The 18829-nt window shown below is 29.4% G+C and overlaps 1 protein-coding gene across 1 annotated transcript in view; it reads right to left on the reverse strand.

Moving 5' to 3' along the window:
• The window catches only part of LOC136979217 (putative leucine-rich repeat-containing protein DDB_G0290503), a 90973-nt gene that overhangs the window by 51585 nt on the left and 20559 nt on the right, over positions 1 to 18829 (reverse strand). Inside the window, exon 2 of the mRNA XM_067275158.1 lies at positions 3982 to 8605. Coding sequence (XP_067131259.1) covers positions 3982 to 8483 — 4502 coding nt within the window. The 5' untranslated portion in view covers positions 8484 to 8605. The remainder of the gene's footprint in view (positions 1 to 3981; positions 8606 to 18829) is intronic.

Here is an 18829-nt window from a genome sequence, read left to right on the forward strand (position 1 = left end):
ATTATCGTAAGGCTTGTACCTATGCAAAAAAGCCAAAACATAACAAGATCAAGATATCTTCCAAAAAACGGGGGTAGCGACCCCTTTCGCTTGAAGAAACGGAAAGCGTGCTCAGTAGAAAATCTGTGTTTTCCAAAAGAAAGTGGCGTTGAACCTATAGATAAGTCTCCTAATTTGTTTAAATAGCAAAGAACAAACAATAATTTAAAGCCATCTATAGTGTTAAGAAATGCACAATATCACTTTAATAATTTAGAAGATCCAGTTGTAGAATGTGTTGTCAAAGGTTTGAATTTTTTTTTTTTTTTAATAGAAGGAGATTTTAGCAAAATTAAGTTAAAATCCTCCCAAGTCTAGTAAACCCTTGATCCAAATCCATGGGATTATGGGGCACAAAATACATAATGAAGGAATTTACGATCTCATCATCCAAGTGGGGCCTCACATTAATATTAGGTAAATTATTGTAGTTGCAGTGAGAAAAGAGCTATGATATATGTTATTCACAATTTATATTGTGCTTATTAATGAGATAGAAAGAGATTAAAATTGATCCAAAAAAGTTAGGAACAGCTTAGGCCGCGACTCCACTAGCCGTAAAAGGGCCGTAAAACCCCACTGTAAAAGCTTTTAATCACGTGACCATGATATTCTACGACCTGCTCAGGCGTAAAATATCATGGTCACGTGATTAAAAGATTTTACGGTGAGGGGTTTTACGGCCCTTTTACGGCTAGTGGAGTCGCAGCCTTAGAGAGGGAGATTAAGTCAGTAGATTTAGTTCTTGGATTTCAAATATAGACAGTCAGTGAAAAAAGAGGAAATTCCAACTATTTAGACAACATATTCAACATATTTACAGACACATAATTACTTAGAGATGATTAGAGGATGATCAGTTAGAGGTTGACAAATAAAATAGGTAAATGTAGGATGGCAAGAGTTCAGACAGTATTATTAGATATTGACAGTGATAGTGATTAGTGATGACATGGAGGCTAAAAGAAAGACGTGTTAGTGATATTTTAAACCTATATAAATAAAGCACAGGTGTACTAGGCCTTCAATAAATCTTCATTCGTGTTCTACTTTTGATAGTGTGGAATATTATATAAATTACCAATGTGAGTGTCATAAGAAACGTTATTTCTCAGTATACTAAATCAAGTAAAATTGTATAGCACACTTTATGTAGTGTTAAAGTTAATAAATTATTTAAAAAGTAGTTTGTTTTTATCTGAATTAATTTCTATGGTTATTTAAATGTATCAGAGTTATGGTTTTCCTAATTATATTTTCATACATATGTAATAAACCAAAACAGTAAAATGCAAATTTATTTAATTTTACCATTACCTATTTATTAAACAGATATATTACACACAGAACATTATATACAAAACGTTCATTCACAATATGTAGCAATATAACAGTTTTAAACGTTATAAAAAAGCTTCTTGTCTTGTAATTGTTGAAACTAACATCTCAAATACTATAGTAGAGATAACAGAGACTTATCACAATGCTACTGGTAACACTAAAATGATAGAAGATTGCATTCTGATGATAGAAGTGTCATTTTTATGTTACCAGTAAGTGTGATATGTCTCTGTTATCTCTACTATAGTATTTGAGATGTTAGTTTTAACAGTTTTAAGTATCTATTTAAAACCTGGATAAATTAAATCAAAAGTATAACTATTTTTGATTTATCTACATCATCATCTGTAATTTAAAATCATCATATTACAAATTTTTTTATAAACCAAATACGCTTCTTTCTTTATACATGATATAAAATTAAAAAATGTAATTATGAATAAGATTTTTTGTCAGAACAGTAGAAAAAGCTACAAAAATGCTTGAAAATGGGAAAACTACCTACTAACTAAATAGATAAACAAACTTCTTCCTGCCATAGAGCTACTCTCACGCCAGCTATCGGCAACCTAAATTAATTCTACTGGAGAGCATAGTGCAAGGACCAATACAGTAGAGAGTCGTTAATCTGAACCCCGGTAATCCAAATTGCCGATTATCCGAACGATTTTCAGTCGGATTGTGTCGTGCTGAATTCGAATGTTTTTCGAAATGAGCGGAGAACTGAGATGGACACCTTCAGTGTCCATCTCAGTTCTCCGCTCATTTCGAAATCGGATAAAAAAGAGTTATTTTTTTAAAACTCGTTTATTTTTAGAAAATTTACAATTTTTTAAAGATTATTGTTTTTAACATATAATTTTCATGTTTTTATATTCTTCAATATATTTATTTTGTTTGTACAAAATAAAGAAATAATTTTTAACGATACAATAGCCTCGATTATTATTATAAAAATTTTTGTTCGGCTTAAAATCAACGAAAATTCAACACGAAGCGACACGCAACGGAGAAAAATTCAACACGAAGCAACACGCAACAAAGAAAAATTTGAACATCGGATAGGTTAATATATTTTTTCGTACATAATCGATTATCCAAACAAATCACTAATCTGAACAACCCCAGTCCCCAATTGATTCGGATTAACGACTCTCTACTGTATATCTATCAACTCTGGTGTAAAGATATTATTATCTATATAAGCATTGATCCTGCAACAAAAGGTAGACTTAATTAATTTGTTGACTTATTTTAGCAAATTAATTTAAACATATTCAGTCAAATATCATATTTGTTATTTAAATTTTTATGTTTATTTTGATTTAGAAGTTTCAAAATAGCTTGTAAATTGATTCACAACACATTACACAATATTAACCAATCATATAGTACAGGGATGGCAAACCTTTTAGAGCCAGCATGCCATATAGTAAGCATACTTAACTTTAAAGATGTTTATGCTTGCAGAAGTTTTAGACTTCAAATAACAATATTTAAAGAAATTAAACAAATATGCTTTAATTAGAATGAATGTAATAATGCTAATTGAAAAAAAGAATGATTAGATAATAAACCGAAAAGATAATTGAAAAAGACAAATGATAAATGGAAATCTCATGATACATGCCACAGGTTCACCACATGATATAGTAGATTTATGAAAATCTGTTATTTGCTTTACTGTTTTGTCAGTTTATCAGGCATAATGAATGATTATAATTAATGATGTGATTAGCCTAGATTAATTTAATAAAAGCAATTTATGTTAAATTCCAAAATCTTAGTATTGACAATAAGGAACATTTTAGCATATTATTTGAGAATAAATGTTTAATGAGCTTTTTTACACGTGATAGTGTATAAATTTACGAGACATACTGTTAGAAATCACCACCAAGAAAAATACATGTGTTCCAGACTAAAGTCCAATATATTCTTAGACTTGTTCAGGTATTTCAATTTCCATTATTATATAAGTCAGTAATAACAACTAATCTTCAAATGCCATAATTTTAGTTTAAAATAAATATATGAATTCATATATTAATTCTTTTTACCATTATGTCCTTACTGTTTTACATTTGTGTTTCTATATTGTCTACTTGGATCTTGTTTGTTAATATGACTGCACAGTTAGAATTTTTTTCGCTAACTGGTCAATAACTATCTATATCAAGTCAAAGTCAATGCAATAACTTATTCTGAAACTTATTCTTTACATTAGTTGTAAGATTAAATTAATTCCACAGATAGTCATTCTATAGTTTAATCAGTAACTTGTGCAACTGGCCCTAAGTTAACCATGTTTTGTTTTGTGTGTTCTAGCCATAGATAAATTTAAGTTGTAAAATGAATTCAGAATAATATATTTTTAAAATTAATGTAAGAATCTTATATTGAACAATGTTTGAAAAGTATTTGAATAAGACAATAATTTAGTCTTTATAGTGGTCAAGTGACTTTTAGGTTATCTTGTATCAAAATAGATTAACAACAATTTTAATCTTTCAATATGTTAGCCTTATAATCAAAACTTAGTCATATATTCTAGTAGTTTCATAAAATAAGTTTTAATAATATACAGGATAAAAAACTTACCTTTTAATTTGACGTTGTTTTGTTGCATTTTGTATCCTAGAAGTAACAGCAGATTTACTAGTAGCATCAATAATATGTTTAGTATTAACTGTATTTTCTTTAGGTTTCATAGATTCTTCTTTTCTTGCACCTTCTAACTGATCCACATCCCAATGGAATGCATCTGGGCCAGTGTAGAGACATTTCTCTCTATAATGATGAATTAAATTTTGAACTCTAGAGGTTTGGAAACAGCAACCGACACATGAATAAGTCAGAGATTTTTCGGACGGAGTACTAGGTGTTTGACATCTGATACGAAAGTCACACACTTTCACAGGAGATGCACATGATTCTTTCAAATCAGGAAGAATTTGCAATGCTGATTCTGTCTTAGACCTTATATGTTTCTTTCTTTGAAGAGTAACTGATGAGTCTGTCTTTGATTTTGGAGAATATTTTCGAGGTGATTGTGCTTTCTGTACACTCAAATTCACAGATTTTGATTTAATGTGCTTTCTTGAGTATTGTCTTTTATTTTTGGATGATAACGAACTAGAATTAAGAAATTCATTACGAGTCATGAGAACTGGTCGAGATACTTGGTCCTCTGAAATTTCACTTTTATCACTATCGTCGTTTAATTGATCTTGAGGCACTGAAGAGGAAATCGTATTTTGTGTATCATCAATTACTGAATTGTGATACACAATGGGAGTTTGATTTAATACTGTTTGTTCATTAAGTTTATTTTCATTATTGTCACTAACATTTAATATATTAGATGTCTTTTCATTGACAGAATTCACTGGTAACTCTTTGGATGAGCTACCTCGTGGTCTCAAAAACCAACTTTTCTGAGCAGGAGATTTCGCTTGTTTATTATCCAAATTAACATCTGTCTTTTTTTCTGTTAATTTATCAAAATCCAATTTCTGTTGTTTTTGTTGTTCACACTCAAGTTCATTCTTTCTTTTCCTACCTTTCTTCCTAGGTGATGATTTTCTTCCCTGTGGCTCCTTATCAGTTGTTTCTGTATCATCCATAGTATCCATTTTCTTTGTTTTCTTTTCAGAACTTGACTCTGCAGTTGTTCTACGTTTACGACCTCTCCGTTTAGGAGTTTCTAAGGTGGAGTCGTCTAATGCCACTTCAGATGATTTATCATTTGATAAAATAGTTCTAGTTGAATCCACTGATGTTTGAATTTCTGAATCTAACTTTTTCTGTTTTAATTCGGATGACAACTGTTCTTCATGCATTACATCAGTATCATTCTGACATTCGTTTAGCTCAGATACAGAATCATATTGTAATTTTTGAGAAATTTTTGATTTTATGGAAGTTAAATCAACTTCAACATCCGATTTTTCTGGAGAAATTAATAACTGAAACTGCTTTTGAATTTTAGGTGTTAAGCACTCACTTTTCTCATCTGAAGATTCTGAAACCAACTGAAAGGAAGCATCTGCTTCTGATAAAGTAGTTTGCAGAGTTAATTCATTTTTTGCTTTATGTTTAGAATCATCATCTACTGCTTTTAAGTGATCTAAATCATTTTCATTCATTTTCTCATCATTTTCTTTTATATTTTTCTCAATGGTCTTTTCTTCATATTTCTTTTCTTCCACATTATTCAAATTTTGTTTTGCATCAGCATTTGCTTTTAATGATCGTTTCATTTCAGCACATCTTCTTAACCCTTCATCTATAATTTCATCTAGTTCTTCATCTCTTTCAATAATTTTTGGTGGCTCTGGTATCATTGGCACAACACTCCTTGCTTCATTTTCTTTGTTTAGTTTTTCATTTACATTCGTAACTTTTAACTTATCTGAAACACATTCACTTTTCTTTTCTTCATTTAATGTTTGTTCTTTAAATGTATCCCTTTCATTTTCAACCAATTCTTTGCTTCTAGTAGTTACTTTTTCAGACAAGTTTTGTGACATTATTTTCTTTTCTTCAATTTTAGTTATTTCATTTTCTTTACTTGCAGGTTTATTAATTTTATCACCTCCTTCATTATTCTGTACTTTTTCAGGTTGATTCTTTGCAATAGAATCTCTTAAATGTATAACAACAGGATAGCGACCTTGTTTTTGCCTTGCTGCAGCAGATCTTGTTGTAAGAGTGCTTTGTTCCTTTTGAGGTTCTGATTTAGGTGATTTAGAAACTCTGCTCTTTCCTTGATTGACATATTGTAATACAACAGAAACAGGACTTTTATCTTTAACACTGTCTGTGACTTTATCAGTCTTTGTTTGAATTTTGTTTTGTTGTAATGCAATTTGATTTTCATTATCAGACTTTGAATCACAGGCTTTACTTTTCTCAGTAATTGGAATGGTTTTAAGTACGTCTTCATTCTTTTGCTGTTGCTGCTTTATATCTGATTTTATAATACTTTCTTTATCAGACTGATTTTCAGATGACTTAAAATTTTCCACATTATCTGACTTAACAGGAATGGATATGTTTTTATCTTGAGTACTTTCACTTGTATCTGTATCTCCCTCTGTAATTTCATTTACTTCTATTTGTGGAACTACTTGATCAGAGCTATTGTCAATAGAACTTTCACCTGTAACAATTTGACTAGATTCAGGAGGTTTAGTTACCGTATCTTCTACTGGTTTATTTCTATTCACATCATTAACTGATACTCTTAAAATTTTTTCAGTAGTGTTTATAACATCTTGAACACACTTTATTGTTTCCTCTATGATATTAGAGTCATTTTTTGATTGAGAGTTTGTATCTGCTGAAGAAGAAACAATTTTACATTCATTACTTGGTTCTTCTGCAGAATTTTCATCGGCAGAGTCATTTTTAACCGAATCAGTATTAAATTCATTTAATTCAATTTGATCATTGTCTGTATTTACTAATCCACTTACTGTTTCTAACCTAGTTTCAGTCTGATTCATTTCAGTTAATTCATTAATAGGATTAGCATTAGAATTATTCTGTAAAACCTTAGTCTCTTCTGATTCGGACAGTTTTTCTTTATTTTCGGATAAATAATTTTCTGATTTTTCTCCTTGTGACACATTAGCGGAACTTAAACCATTTTTGCTTGTTTCCTGAAATTCGCTTGCAGTATTTTCATTATCTTGAGAAGAACTGACTGAATCTTTTTCCTCATTATTTGTTTCTGTTAATGGGCTTTTAACTTCATTATTTTCTACAGAATCTGACACATTAATACACTGACTCTCACCATATTGTGATTCTATATTTGTAATTTGATGAGTGTCTTGGGAATATATTGTTGTGTCAGGAGAAATTGGATTTTGTTCTGTTGATTTATCTGGAACCATCAATGATGTATTTTCAGATGCATTTATAAGAGAAGCTTCATTTGGAACTGATTGATCATTCTGAGATATTTGACTAAATTCATCAAGAGGTAAATTATCTTGTTGTAAATCTCTTACATTTTCTGTTTCTTCTATTTCAGGTCCCAAATTTTGATTTGTATTAATTGTAGTTGACATTTCAGCATTAGATGATTCAGAAATATCTGTAATTTCAACATTTGTTTCAGGAAAATTAGATATACCTGGATTACTTTTTAAAACATCTTTTGAGGTACTTTCAACATTATCATCTGTTACCGTAACATCAGTTTTACTTGTTGACTCATAATTTTTAGAATTTTTTTGTTGGTCTTCTATGTTTTCTGATGGTTTTTCAATTGTATTTTCTGTTGTATTCTCCTGTTTAGTTTCTTCTTTGTTTGTAACAGATTCAGTATCAGTACAAATCTCCTCTTTGCGCATTTCTTGTGCCAAACATGCTAATTCCATCAATTTTCTGTCTCTCAATTCTTCTTCTGAATTTAAAACAATCTTTGGTATATTGGCAATTTCTTTGGATTCAGAAGCACTTTCCACTTTATCACTGGAAGTTTTTGCACTATCTAATTGTTGATTATCACTATCCACATTTTTATTTTCATTACTTTCTGTTTGATTATTCTGTACAGGAATTAAAAGTGGTTCAGAAACTGGTTTAACTGCCTGTTCTGATTCTACATTTGTTCGCACAGAAGCCATCTTCCCATCATCACTCACAACATCAAACTGAGCATTTGACTGATTGACAACAAACATACGTGGTTTATTGTCTCCACTCTCAGAATGCATCATTGTTGCATTAACAACAGTTCCTTGAGCTAATTCAGCAACTGCTTGATCTGCAGAATGTTCTTGATCAGTACTTACAACAACAATTATTTCACCTGCTTCTTCACCTTGAGTTAGAATTAGATGTTCACCATCAATTTCAATTTCTTGTGGCTGAAGATAAATTGTGTTACTGTCCTGCACCAACTGCACTTCGGATGGTTGAACTTCTAAGTAGCCAAGAACTTGTTCCCCAATTTGTTCAGTTGATAACTGCGAAGTGGAATCACCAGTATGAGAAGTTAAAGCTTCAAACTTTGCTAACACAATTTCACCAGACTGTGATATTGTTGTACCAGATATAACACCAGATGACTGATCTGGTGTTTCCATATTTATTTAAAAATATCAGTCAGTAGCTTTTTTTAACAATTTACAAATACATGATGAAAAATCATCATTAATCTCTATCAGACATCATATAAACTTGGTCATTAATTCTTTTCTCACAATTCCTGAAATAGAACAAGTAGAAACCAATTAAATACATTAATGATAATTAAAAAAATTACAAAATTTAAATGAACTTTTTAAATAAATTGCAAATAAATATTTTAAGTTATAAAAGAAAAATATTTAGAAATTGTTAAACATCAAACTATGTTAATATTGGATTTTTGGGAATAATATGTTCTAATAAATGTTCTAATGTGATATTTTGTTATTTTTCATATATCTTAATTATTTCCAAACTGTCAAATAGCTTTATGAATTATTTCTAAATACAATTTACTATCTTGATTAATTACGCAATCTTCCATGTAAGTTATCTCTAAGTTACAAGCTGCCATTACAATACATTTATTAATTACGAAAATCTTTTCAGTGCCTTTATATACATTAAAAACCAGTTAACTTCTACTAGCAAAGAATTATTTGTCTTCAAATCACATTAAAAACAAGTTTGAAAAGTGAAATGAAAAGTAACTACTCACTACACTGGATTAATGATAATGATGCACTCTGAACCAATTTCAGTCTGATAATGAAACAACGAAGGAACGAACATTTTTGAACCCCTTCTGGGCTCTGCATCAGGTTCTTAACCGTTCCTAAATGGTTATTTGTTTATGGAATAATGTTTAAATAAGAGTTCAATTATAAGTTCGAAAAGTTTACTAAAAGTAATGTTGCGCATGCGCTGCCTGGACACAACAAGCAGCTAGAGCGAGATGTGAGTCAACTCTTGCCAGGCCAATGACAAAAACCTTCTCTTTAAAATTTATGCACGTAGCTGTGAGGCTGGATTTAAAAATGTGCACAGCCTCTAACTTTTTGACGTGTTCAGTGGGAGGCATGTCGAGGATGAGATTGGCCCGGGAAAAGTCGACTACTATGTCTGGATCTGTTACATAAGTAGCGAGGGCCATGAAGGTTCTTGCATGACAAATATTTACAATGCTGAATAATTTAGAAGTGAGAGAGGTGTTTTATATATAAAAGTGGTAAACAATAGGTAGTAATAAGCACTGTGGAACTGCAGCACCCCAAAGAAAATTATAGTCCCAAAATAATGTCTCGATTTTTATTAATCAAAATTAGCAATGATCAAAACAGTATACAAATAAAAACAATTCTATTAAAGCAGTTTTGTGTCATACACCCTCCTATTACAGCACTGTTAAATAGTGCAGTGCCATCTTCCAAGACCATCTCCCATTTAGAGATGACTCCTGCTCAGTTAGCCAGTGTCTCAATATGATATAATGCTTGAAATGGCATTGCACCATTACCAATGCTGTTCAGACGGGTATGTGGCAGAAATTAGTTATTGGATCAGAACAGAAATAATAAATTTCAAAAATTTTAAAAGAATTATAAAACATATATATTTATACATAAATAATATATAATATACTGCATTCTTAAAACACACTCCTCAAAAGTGAAATTGCAATATGACAAAGGAATGTACATTGCCATATGCATGTTGCAGAACCAGTAGAGATGAAATAAATATGCAATGATTAAAAGACCAAACAAAGGTATGCAAGAGACATCTGTTTACTCAGTAATGAATATGGCCACCATAGGCTGCTATAAGGCGAGGCAAACTATTAATAAGGCAATTAATGTTTGTCTGAGCCCAAGCCTTGTTTATCCAATGTTTGTCTGTCCCTTGCCAAGCTGCGTCCACTGTGGCATGCATGTCATCTATGGTATGTGGTAATGATCTCCTGTGCACCTTATGTCAGATGAGCACCCAAGGATGTTTGATGGAAGAGAGAGCTGGCCAGGCTGCCAGCCAGGGAAGAATGTGAATTCCATTCAGGGTGGTGAGAGTTCACTGTGCAATGTGCAGTCAGGCACTGTCTTGCTAAACACCATGTCAGATATGGCCTGCACTAGTGACTGAACCACAGATCCCAAAATTTGTGATGTAATGGTCCACTATCAGAGTACCAAAAATGTGCACCAAAGCTGTCTGCTGACCAAATAGGATGTCTCCAAACCATGATGCCCAGTGTGAGGCCAGTGTGATGCTCAGCGAACACATAGTGTTCTCCGGGATACCATTACACCCATCCACAGTTGTCATTCCTCCACAGATAGAAGCAGAATTCATCTGTAAACAATATTCAATGCCGTTTAGTGGTCCAGTTGTGATGACGACTTCACACCATTTATGCAGCCCTGTGTCAAGCAGTTATGGCAACCCCATTGTTGGCTGCCTTGTGTGCAGCCCAATTTCATGTAATCTGCTGTAAATAGTTTGAGTGGGCACAGATGCACCCATTGATGGTGACAGGCAGCATCAGATGTTACATGCTCTGGCAAATGGATCCAGAGGAGGCCGTTTCGGCAAATCTCCTGGTGTGTTGTGCGCCACTGCCATCCACTCCCTCTTTGATGTGTTCACAGATGTTCCTGCATCCATCAGGCCACACATCACTGGACTCATGTCAAGCTCAACACACTATATGCATCAACAAACTAAGGTTATGCAGCTCCAGGATATGATCTCATTCCTCAGCCATTAACTGGTAGTAATCAGCTAACTTGTCTCCATTTGGTGGCATTTTGTATGCTTCTTCAAAAGTTTGGCTGCTTGCCACAAACTATCAGTAATAGCATTTGCAGCCCAAGCAGGATGCTGGTCTTTATAGCCCAAAACTGGGTATCACATGACCCGATGCATACTCAAACTTAATCATATCTCTTAATCATTTGCATATCTCTGTCACCTCTACCAGTCCTGCAATTTGCATATGGCTATGCAAATTCCTAATAGTGTTGCAATTTCACTTTTGAAAAGTGTAGATGCATTAAATACATATATATGCATATTGTAAAATTAAGATTCCACCCACCTATAATTTACAATTAGTAATGCTATCTATAATACTGTAAAATTAAAATTCAAATTCAAAGATATAACATCTTTACAAGTGAGATTAAAAAAAACATTAAATCCAAGCATTTCTTGCTATTTGAAGGTGTTATTCCTTTGATTCTTAAAATATAACTTTTAAATACATTTTATATAAAATATACAATTTAATTAAAATAAATTCCTTTTACTTTACATAACAAACTATATACGTATGTAGTTTATTATGTAAATATGTAGTTGTTACTCAGCAACCTTACATTATATAGTATGAGCTCCCACTGTTAGGAAATAATGATTACAACAATACAAAAAAGATCATATATGTAAAATGTAATTTTTTAAAAAATTCTTATAGGAATGCATCCAAATCTTACAATCAATATCAGAATCATAATGATTTATGCTAAACAGGGAAGTTTGAAAATATTCCCTGTAGACCAGAAAACATTTCTGGCTCTCATGTTTGAAATTAAAGTTAACCAATATAAATTGTTTTTAATTCTTTATCAAAACTGTTGTTAAAAAATAAATCTGTATTATAGTAAATTCAACATTTTATTATTAACAACACAAATTACTTGTTTTTATTTATACATTTTCTCATAAGTCAACAACTACCAGATTATATCAGGCTATTATACTGCAATTATTTAAAATAATTGTGATATAATAACTCAATATAATCCAGTAGTTGTTGGCTTATTACGTTTATACAGTACATCAGGTTTGTAGATGTTGGTATATGTAAATTTTCTCCTTTAAAACACAACAAATGAAAAAATTTGATTTTTCCTCAGCTAATTTTAACATTTTCCTAAAATTTATATTTAACAGAATGGTTTATAAATGTTTAATTTTTCAACCAAATTTAAAAATATTTATATTATTCTATAGGAAATGTCCTCTATTTCCATTGTTTTGTGATTTAAATTATTAGAACATGTAATAAATTCATTTAGAAATACAGATAAGTTTCAAGTGAAAATAATTTTTCCTTGCTAATTTAATTTATTCTCAATCACTCTTTAAGACAAAATTTTTAGTTGTAGTCCTTCATAATATATTCATTTAGACTGAAATATCAGCATACAATAAGTTAAATTTCTTTAGATTAATATTATAGCATAAATTATATGAATTTTTATGTATCATACCCTGTTTTAAAAGTAAAAAAGTATTTATGAAAATACATATAGTCAAGCCCCATTATAATATTGGTTTAAGCAGAGTCCACATTAATTTCAAGTAGATTTGCAGTCCTGTAGATGAGAAAAACTAGGCATTTCAATGTTAAAATGTTTGGGTAATAGAAAGTGCTAATTTTTAAGTCCATTTGACTTTGTATTAACAGGGTTTGACTATAGTTAATAAAAAATACAGAACTAAAATATTTACTTAAAAACTAGAAAATACAAGTTTATATGGATTTTTAACATTAAAAACACATGTTAAAAACCCATATAAAAAAGCATATAAGAGCTGTGAAGTATGATTACACCAACTCAGCAGTCGCCACACAGTAATTGCAATCTAGCAGGCTGTGAGATCTCACTCGACAGCATCAAAATTCTTAAAGAAGAAAAATCATTATGAAAAAAAAATTTTTTGAACAAAGAAATTATTAAAATAAACGAAATACACAGAATGAATCTAAACACTCGTGTTGTCACCAATGATATCTGGCAGCCATTACTAACTAAATAGAAGGCCCCATTTTAAGATGTATTTCCTCCCTCCCTCTCTAACATTCCATTATATCCCACTGTGTCGTACAACACATCAGGCATTCTGATGATACAGTGAATACTCTCACACTTTACTTTGTATGTATTTGGCCTGTTGTATTTGGTTTATATTTTTGTACTTTTCTGCCTTTTTAATCAAATAACATTTCAAACATTTTATCAGAATTATATGGTACCTTACAGGTATTCCCTATTAATTTTACAACATTTCATTTCTCAATTACTTAATTTTTATATTTAATATATTTCTGTTTTTATTATTCTAGCCCATGTTTTTATATGGTTTAACATTGTTTTTATGGTTTAAAATTCTTTTAGCTCTACTATTTTGCTTATTTCACCCATAGTTTACATAACAATTTGGTTATTCCAGTGGTCACTATATAATAATCTTAAGTAATTATATTCACCGTGAAAACTTTTGTAGCCATATGCTAAATATATTCTGTAAATCTTAAATAATTTTTTATTCATTTTGATATGATAGGATAAAAGAGGGCATTAAGTCCAAAATGCATATCCTTTTGTGTCAATAAACCTACTTTTTCCACTCCACTGTATGATTTGTTCTCAATAGCAACCTCATGCTAATTCCAAAGAAAATGCATGTAATTAGGAGAACAGCAAGCAACCAAGTTTACATTACTTAATTATAAGAAAGAAAATAAATGTTTTCTTGAAACAAATGATACCTGCAATTCATTCATTATCTATATTTAGTAAATTTGAGATAATACTGAAATTTAATATCTCCAACTGCTTAATTTTTGCAAAGATTTATAAAATAAAAATATAGTTTATATTTTTAAAAAAAATCAATCTTTTAAAAAAAAGACTTCCTAAAATTAAAAACTTCAAGGGTTAATACAGAAGATAACTATCATTTTTTACTTATAACCGCATTTAATCAGGGACAAAATTACTAAGGATTACAACTGTTAGCCTTTATTACATTACAATGCATTTCGGGTGCAAAATTTGTTTTACTTGCACCTCTCTTCAGGTAATACATAACTCTTTTTGTTCGAACGATGCCTCGAGGGTAGGAACATCGAAATAGTGGAGCACTGTATGTTTTAGCAAAATATATAAAAAAACCGCACCATAAATAAATATATATTTTTGTTACTTATGCAATATAGTTTATAGTTTGAAAATATATTTAAAAAAATCAAAAACAGTGGGAAAAAAAGTGAAAAATGAGATGTTATGACATATATATATATATATATATGATGTCATTATAGTTACATACTGTTGTCTCACATCTGATCACAAAAGAAGGAAAAAAATATGTTAACTCTCAATTCATTGATATCTTACAGCTTTGTGATATTTTTATTCAAAAACTATGTTGTCTGAAAGAGCAACATTGCATTTTATGGAACTTTTGAAAATAATCTTAAAACTTAATGTTTCCAAAATATAATATTTTTGTAATTAAATTACTGTAGATCAATAATTTGAATTATAATATTAATTTTCTTTAAATATTACAAAATATTTCCATAATTTTGGGAATATTTAAAACAAAATATATAACCTGAAAGACTATTAGCCCATCAAAGATTATATTATATAACAATACTGTAAGATTTAAAAAACTGCCTTTAGATATTTCTATTTATTTTGTGATAAAAATTTTTCATAATACAACAGAATATATTGATTAAACATTAAGCACTTCTGTTAATTTTAAAATTAAATTAAATGTTTTCTACCATCTTATTAGCATTTTATATATTAAAGTTTCCACATTTAATGATATTCTTTTCCTTAGCTTACTTAAGATATTGTCGTATGGCAACATCTATTACTAAGTTAGCATAGTGAAACTGTTAATTTATAATACTTTAATGCCTATATTGCTGGCATTTAGAATCATTATTATTATTAGTGCTATATATCAGCATTTCTCAACTGCAAGTCTGGTGAACCGGCACTGGTCTGCGGAGAATTTTTACTGCTCTGTGTTAAAGAATTTTCTTATTCAAGAAAATAATGATGATAAAATTTTTATTTATTAACTTATGAAAAAAGGTAAATTTAAAAACTTACGAATTTTAAATTTACATAAGAGTTTTTTGTTATCTAGTAAGTTTTTGTCTAGTAAAAGTTTTCTGTCAAAAAACCACCAGTCTGCAAAATTTTTTTTCACAGATTTTACTGGTCCATGGGCCAAAAAGGTTCAGAAACACTGCTATATATGACACTATTAAATATACAATTCAGTTATTTTATAAAATGTTTTGTAAAAGACAAAAAGAAACAGTTAATGTTTCAATGATAACAATTGTCAAATACAAATGTGCACTGATAACAAAGTATATGTTGTTTCTAGTTCACCAAATGGCAAATATGAATCCAGTTCAAACAAATATTTGGGTTCATCAGATTTTGATACAGATTATTTTGAAAAAACATATCATATGATTTATGACATTATTATTTATTACCTTCCTCTATTTTAGCAAATAATGCAACTGATTCTACTCAATGCTAAGAATACTTTGATAATTATAAAATTTTATTAATGTTAATAAGTCCTGCTAGCCAAATTATTAAGTATATTAAAATTATCACCAAATATATGAAAAATTCACATAGAAAAATACTTATAAATCAAACTAACTATATAAAACAAAAGGAAACCTTATTCAAAACCAAATGTAATACAGTAGTCTGCTTAACAGAAATTTTTGACTTGTCTTTTCAAGTTATCAGCTTTAACAGGTGGCTGAATGTTTGCGATTGCTATCAGTCTTAATTAACATTTAAAGCAGCAGTCACCAATCAGTGGTCTGTGGACCACTGATGGTCCGTGAGAAAATTTTGGTGGTCCATGGAGAAATTTGGACATTGACGAACTCAAGGTTATGCAAAGTATTATGTAAGAAATGCAAAATATTTTATTGCTTTTTCTCACTCATTAGTTTTATATTCAAATAAAAAAACCCTAACATGAAATAACTATTATCAATAAACAATAATGTCAATAAATCAATAAATAAATCAACAACAAATAATGTTGTGTGATCGTCATCCCTTGTGGCAAAGAGCCAATAATCCATAAACTTCCTTCAAACAAGCAGCAACAAACTTCACACTAATTTGTTATAATTAAACAAGCCAATTTCGTATTAATAAAGTAAAATGGAATTTTATGATCATTATTCAATAGACGGTCTGCAGAATTTGAAATTGTGAGTTTAGTGGTCTGTGAGGTCAAAGCAACTGCTGGTTTAAAGTGTTAAACATTAATTGTTTTAATTACAATTTGCTTTCAGTATAGCAGTCAAAATTGCTGGCATTTCTTACTTCAATTACATGCTAGCAATACTAAATGAATTACTATTGATTAATAATAGTAATAATAATAATTAAAAGAATAAATTATGTATATTTTGATTGTTTGTCAATGAAGCCAAATTTTACACTAATTTTAGTTTTATTTACTTGTGCTTGCCACTGAATATTATCAATGTTATTAGTGAGTTGCAAAGTGCTTAACAATAAGTAGATTCTACATATTGTACAAATGACTATTCAATTACATAACTTACTTTTTACTTTATATTGATTGATTCATTTGATTTAAAACTTAGTCATTTTAAAAATCATACATCTTAGCAAAACTGGCTTATGATAATAAAAATTAACAGATATTGCCATATGTATTATTCAAAGATTATTTATATTTCAAATGCACATTTAAAAGAACATACTTTAAAGATTATACTTTAATTAAAGTGGAACAGTTAAAATGTATTGCCAAGGTTTTTCATTCTTTAATTGATATACAGATAATTACTATATAAAACAAATAATAAAACTTAAATTATATTCTAAATAAAATATTCAATATATGAAATTATAAATTTACTAAAAAAATGCATTCTATGACAAAATTTATTTGCTGAGATAAGCTCCTGGTTGTTTCCAGTCATTGCAGTAAATTTAATTTTGTAGGTTATGTGATAATTCTATACTCTTACATATCTGGGAAAAGCTCATCATTTGGAAAGTCGTATAAATATGTTTATTCACATATTTTAATTGAATTAAGAAATTACAATGGAAAAGAAACATTTTTTGAAAAATTACAAATAATTTATTTGTATTTTGAAAAAATAATTTATTACTTTTGTAAATTCCTGAAGATTGTTATTAAAATCAATAAAATTGCTTGAAAAATGTCACACTCTAAAAGCTTCAAAACTAATTCGTAAGTAATCAACAGACAGAAAGTCAACAGACATCTTGGAATGGTCATCTTATTTCAGTGTGTTCATTCATTCATTTCGTGTATTGAGACAGTATACTCATTTTGTTAACAGACAGTTTACCTTTTATTTTCATGAATTCTCACAAACAAAATGATAATCAAAATATTTTGAATCGTAGTAGGTTTATGAAATATAGATATTTAAAAAGCTCTGGAAATTATTAAGTAAATAAAAATGAAATTTCCTATATGCTGATATAAATGTTTTAAAATATTTAATTCTGAACATAACAGAAATACAGTTGACTTTCAATTATCTGGAATTACATTAACAGAATGCCAAAAATGCCTGTGGATGAGTCATTATGTCATCACAATTCACTATTTTATATAATTTTATATTTTAAAAAAGAAAAACAACTATCGAGAGCATGGCAGGCTATTTATGATGCAATGCTATAACAGCCAGTGCAGGCGCACATCTTTCAGAAATTTAAATTTTGAAAAATAAATTTGAAGATAGAAGCATTGGAGACTGGAACATTTAAAAATTGGAACTGAATAAGTAAAATTTGTAGAACACCCGAAGAAGACCATAGAAACGGGTCGAAAACGTTAGTGATACGTTCTGAGTATTACCTGCAAAGCTATATAAGGTTAGTAAGACATTTGTTTTATGGATTGTTTCCTTCAAATCTGAAAAGTTATTTGGTCCATTTACTGAGTGCATACAGTATTTAAAACATACTGGATTAACCAGGATGACATTTTTTCTTATTCATCATAAGTAATTGAGACACTGCTGTGTAAGTTCATAATGTTTCACAGAAAAAATATTTTTACAAATTAAAAAATTCTTTAATAGTCAGAGAATAAATGTTTTTGAGACTTTACATTTTCTAAATTTCAGATCCCAAGATTCTTAATTACATAAGGAGGATTTGAAATTATTCTAATATTTATATATTCTAAATTCCATATAATAATATAAAATGAATTCACAATTTTCAGAGATTAACCAAGCTGTTAAATAACTAATATTTTTAAAGTTAACTAAAATCTGAAACAAATATAAAATCTCAAAAATGTTTTTCTGCTGATTATTAAAAAGATTTTGTAGTTTTAAACTTTTTATTTTTCACTTTGTGTGTCTAGAAGCTGTTCAGTTTCCACAAAACATTTCATTGTATAATAAAAAAAAATATTCATTTTTTTATATCTCAATTAATAGTAAAATCTAAAATAATTTTCTTTTATATCAACAAGAATAAATTAAAAATTAATTAAATTTTGACTCAAAAAAACTTTATAAATAAATTTTCTAAAGTTCAGATTATGAATCTAATCGCATAAAAATCTGTAATGAAATCAAGAA

This window comes from Centruroides vittatus, unplaced genomic scaffold (genome assembly GCF_030686945.1).
Source record: "Centruroides vittatus isolate TY-2023 unplaced genomic scaffold, ASM3068694v2 contig_596, whole genome shotgun sequence".
Lineage (NCBI taxonomy): Eukaryota > Metazoa > Arthropoda > Arachnida > Scorpiones > Buthidae > Centruroides > Centruroides vittatus.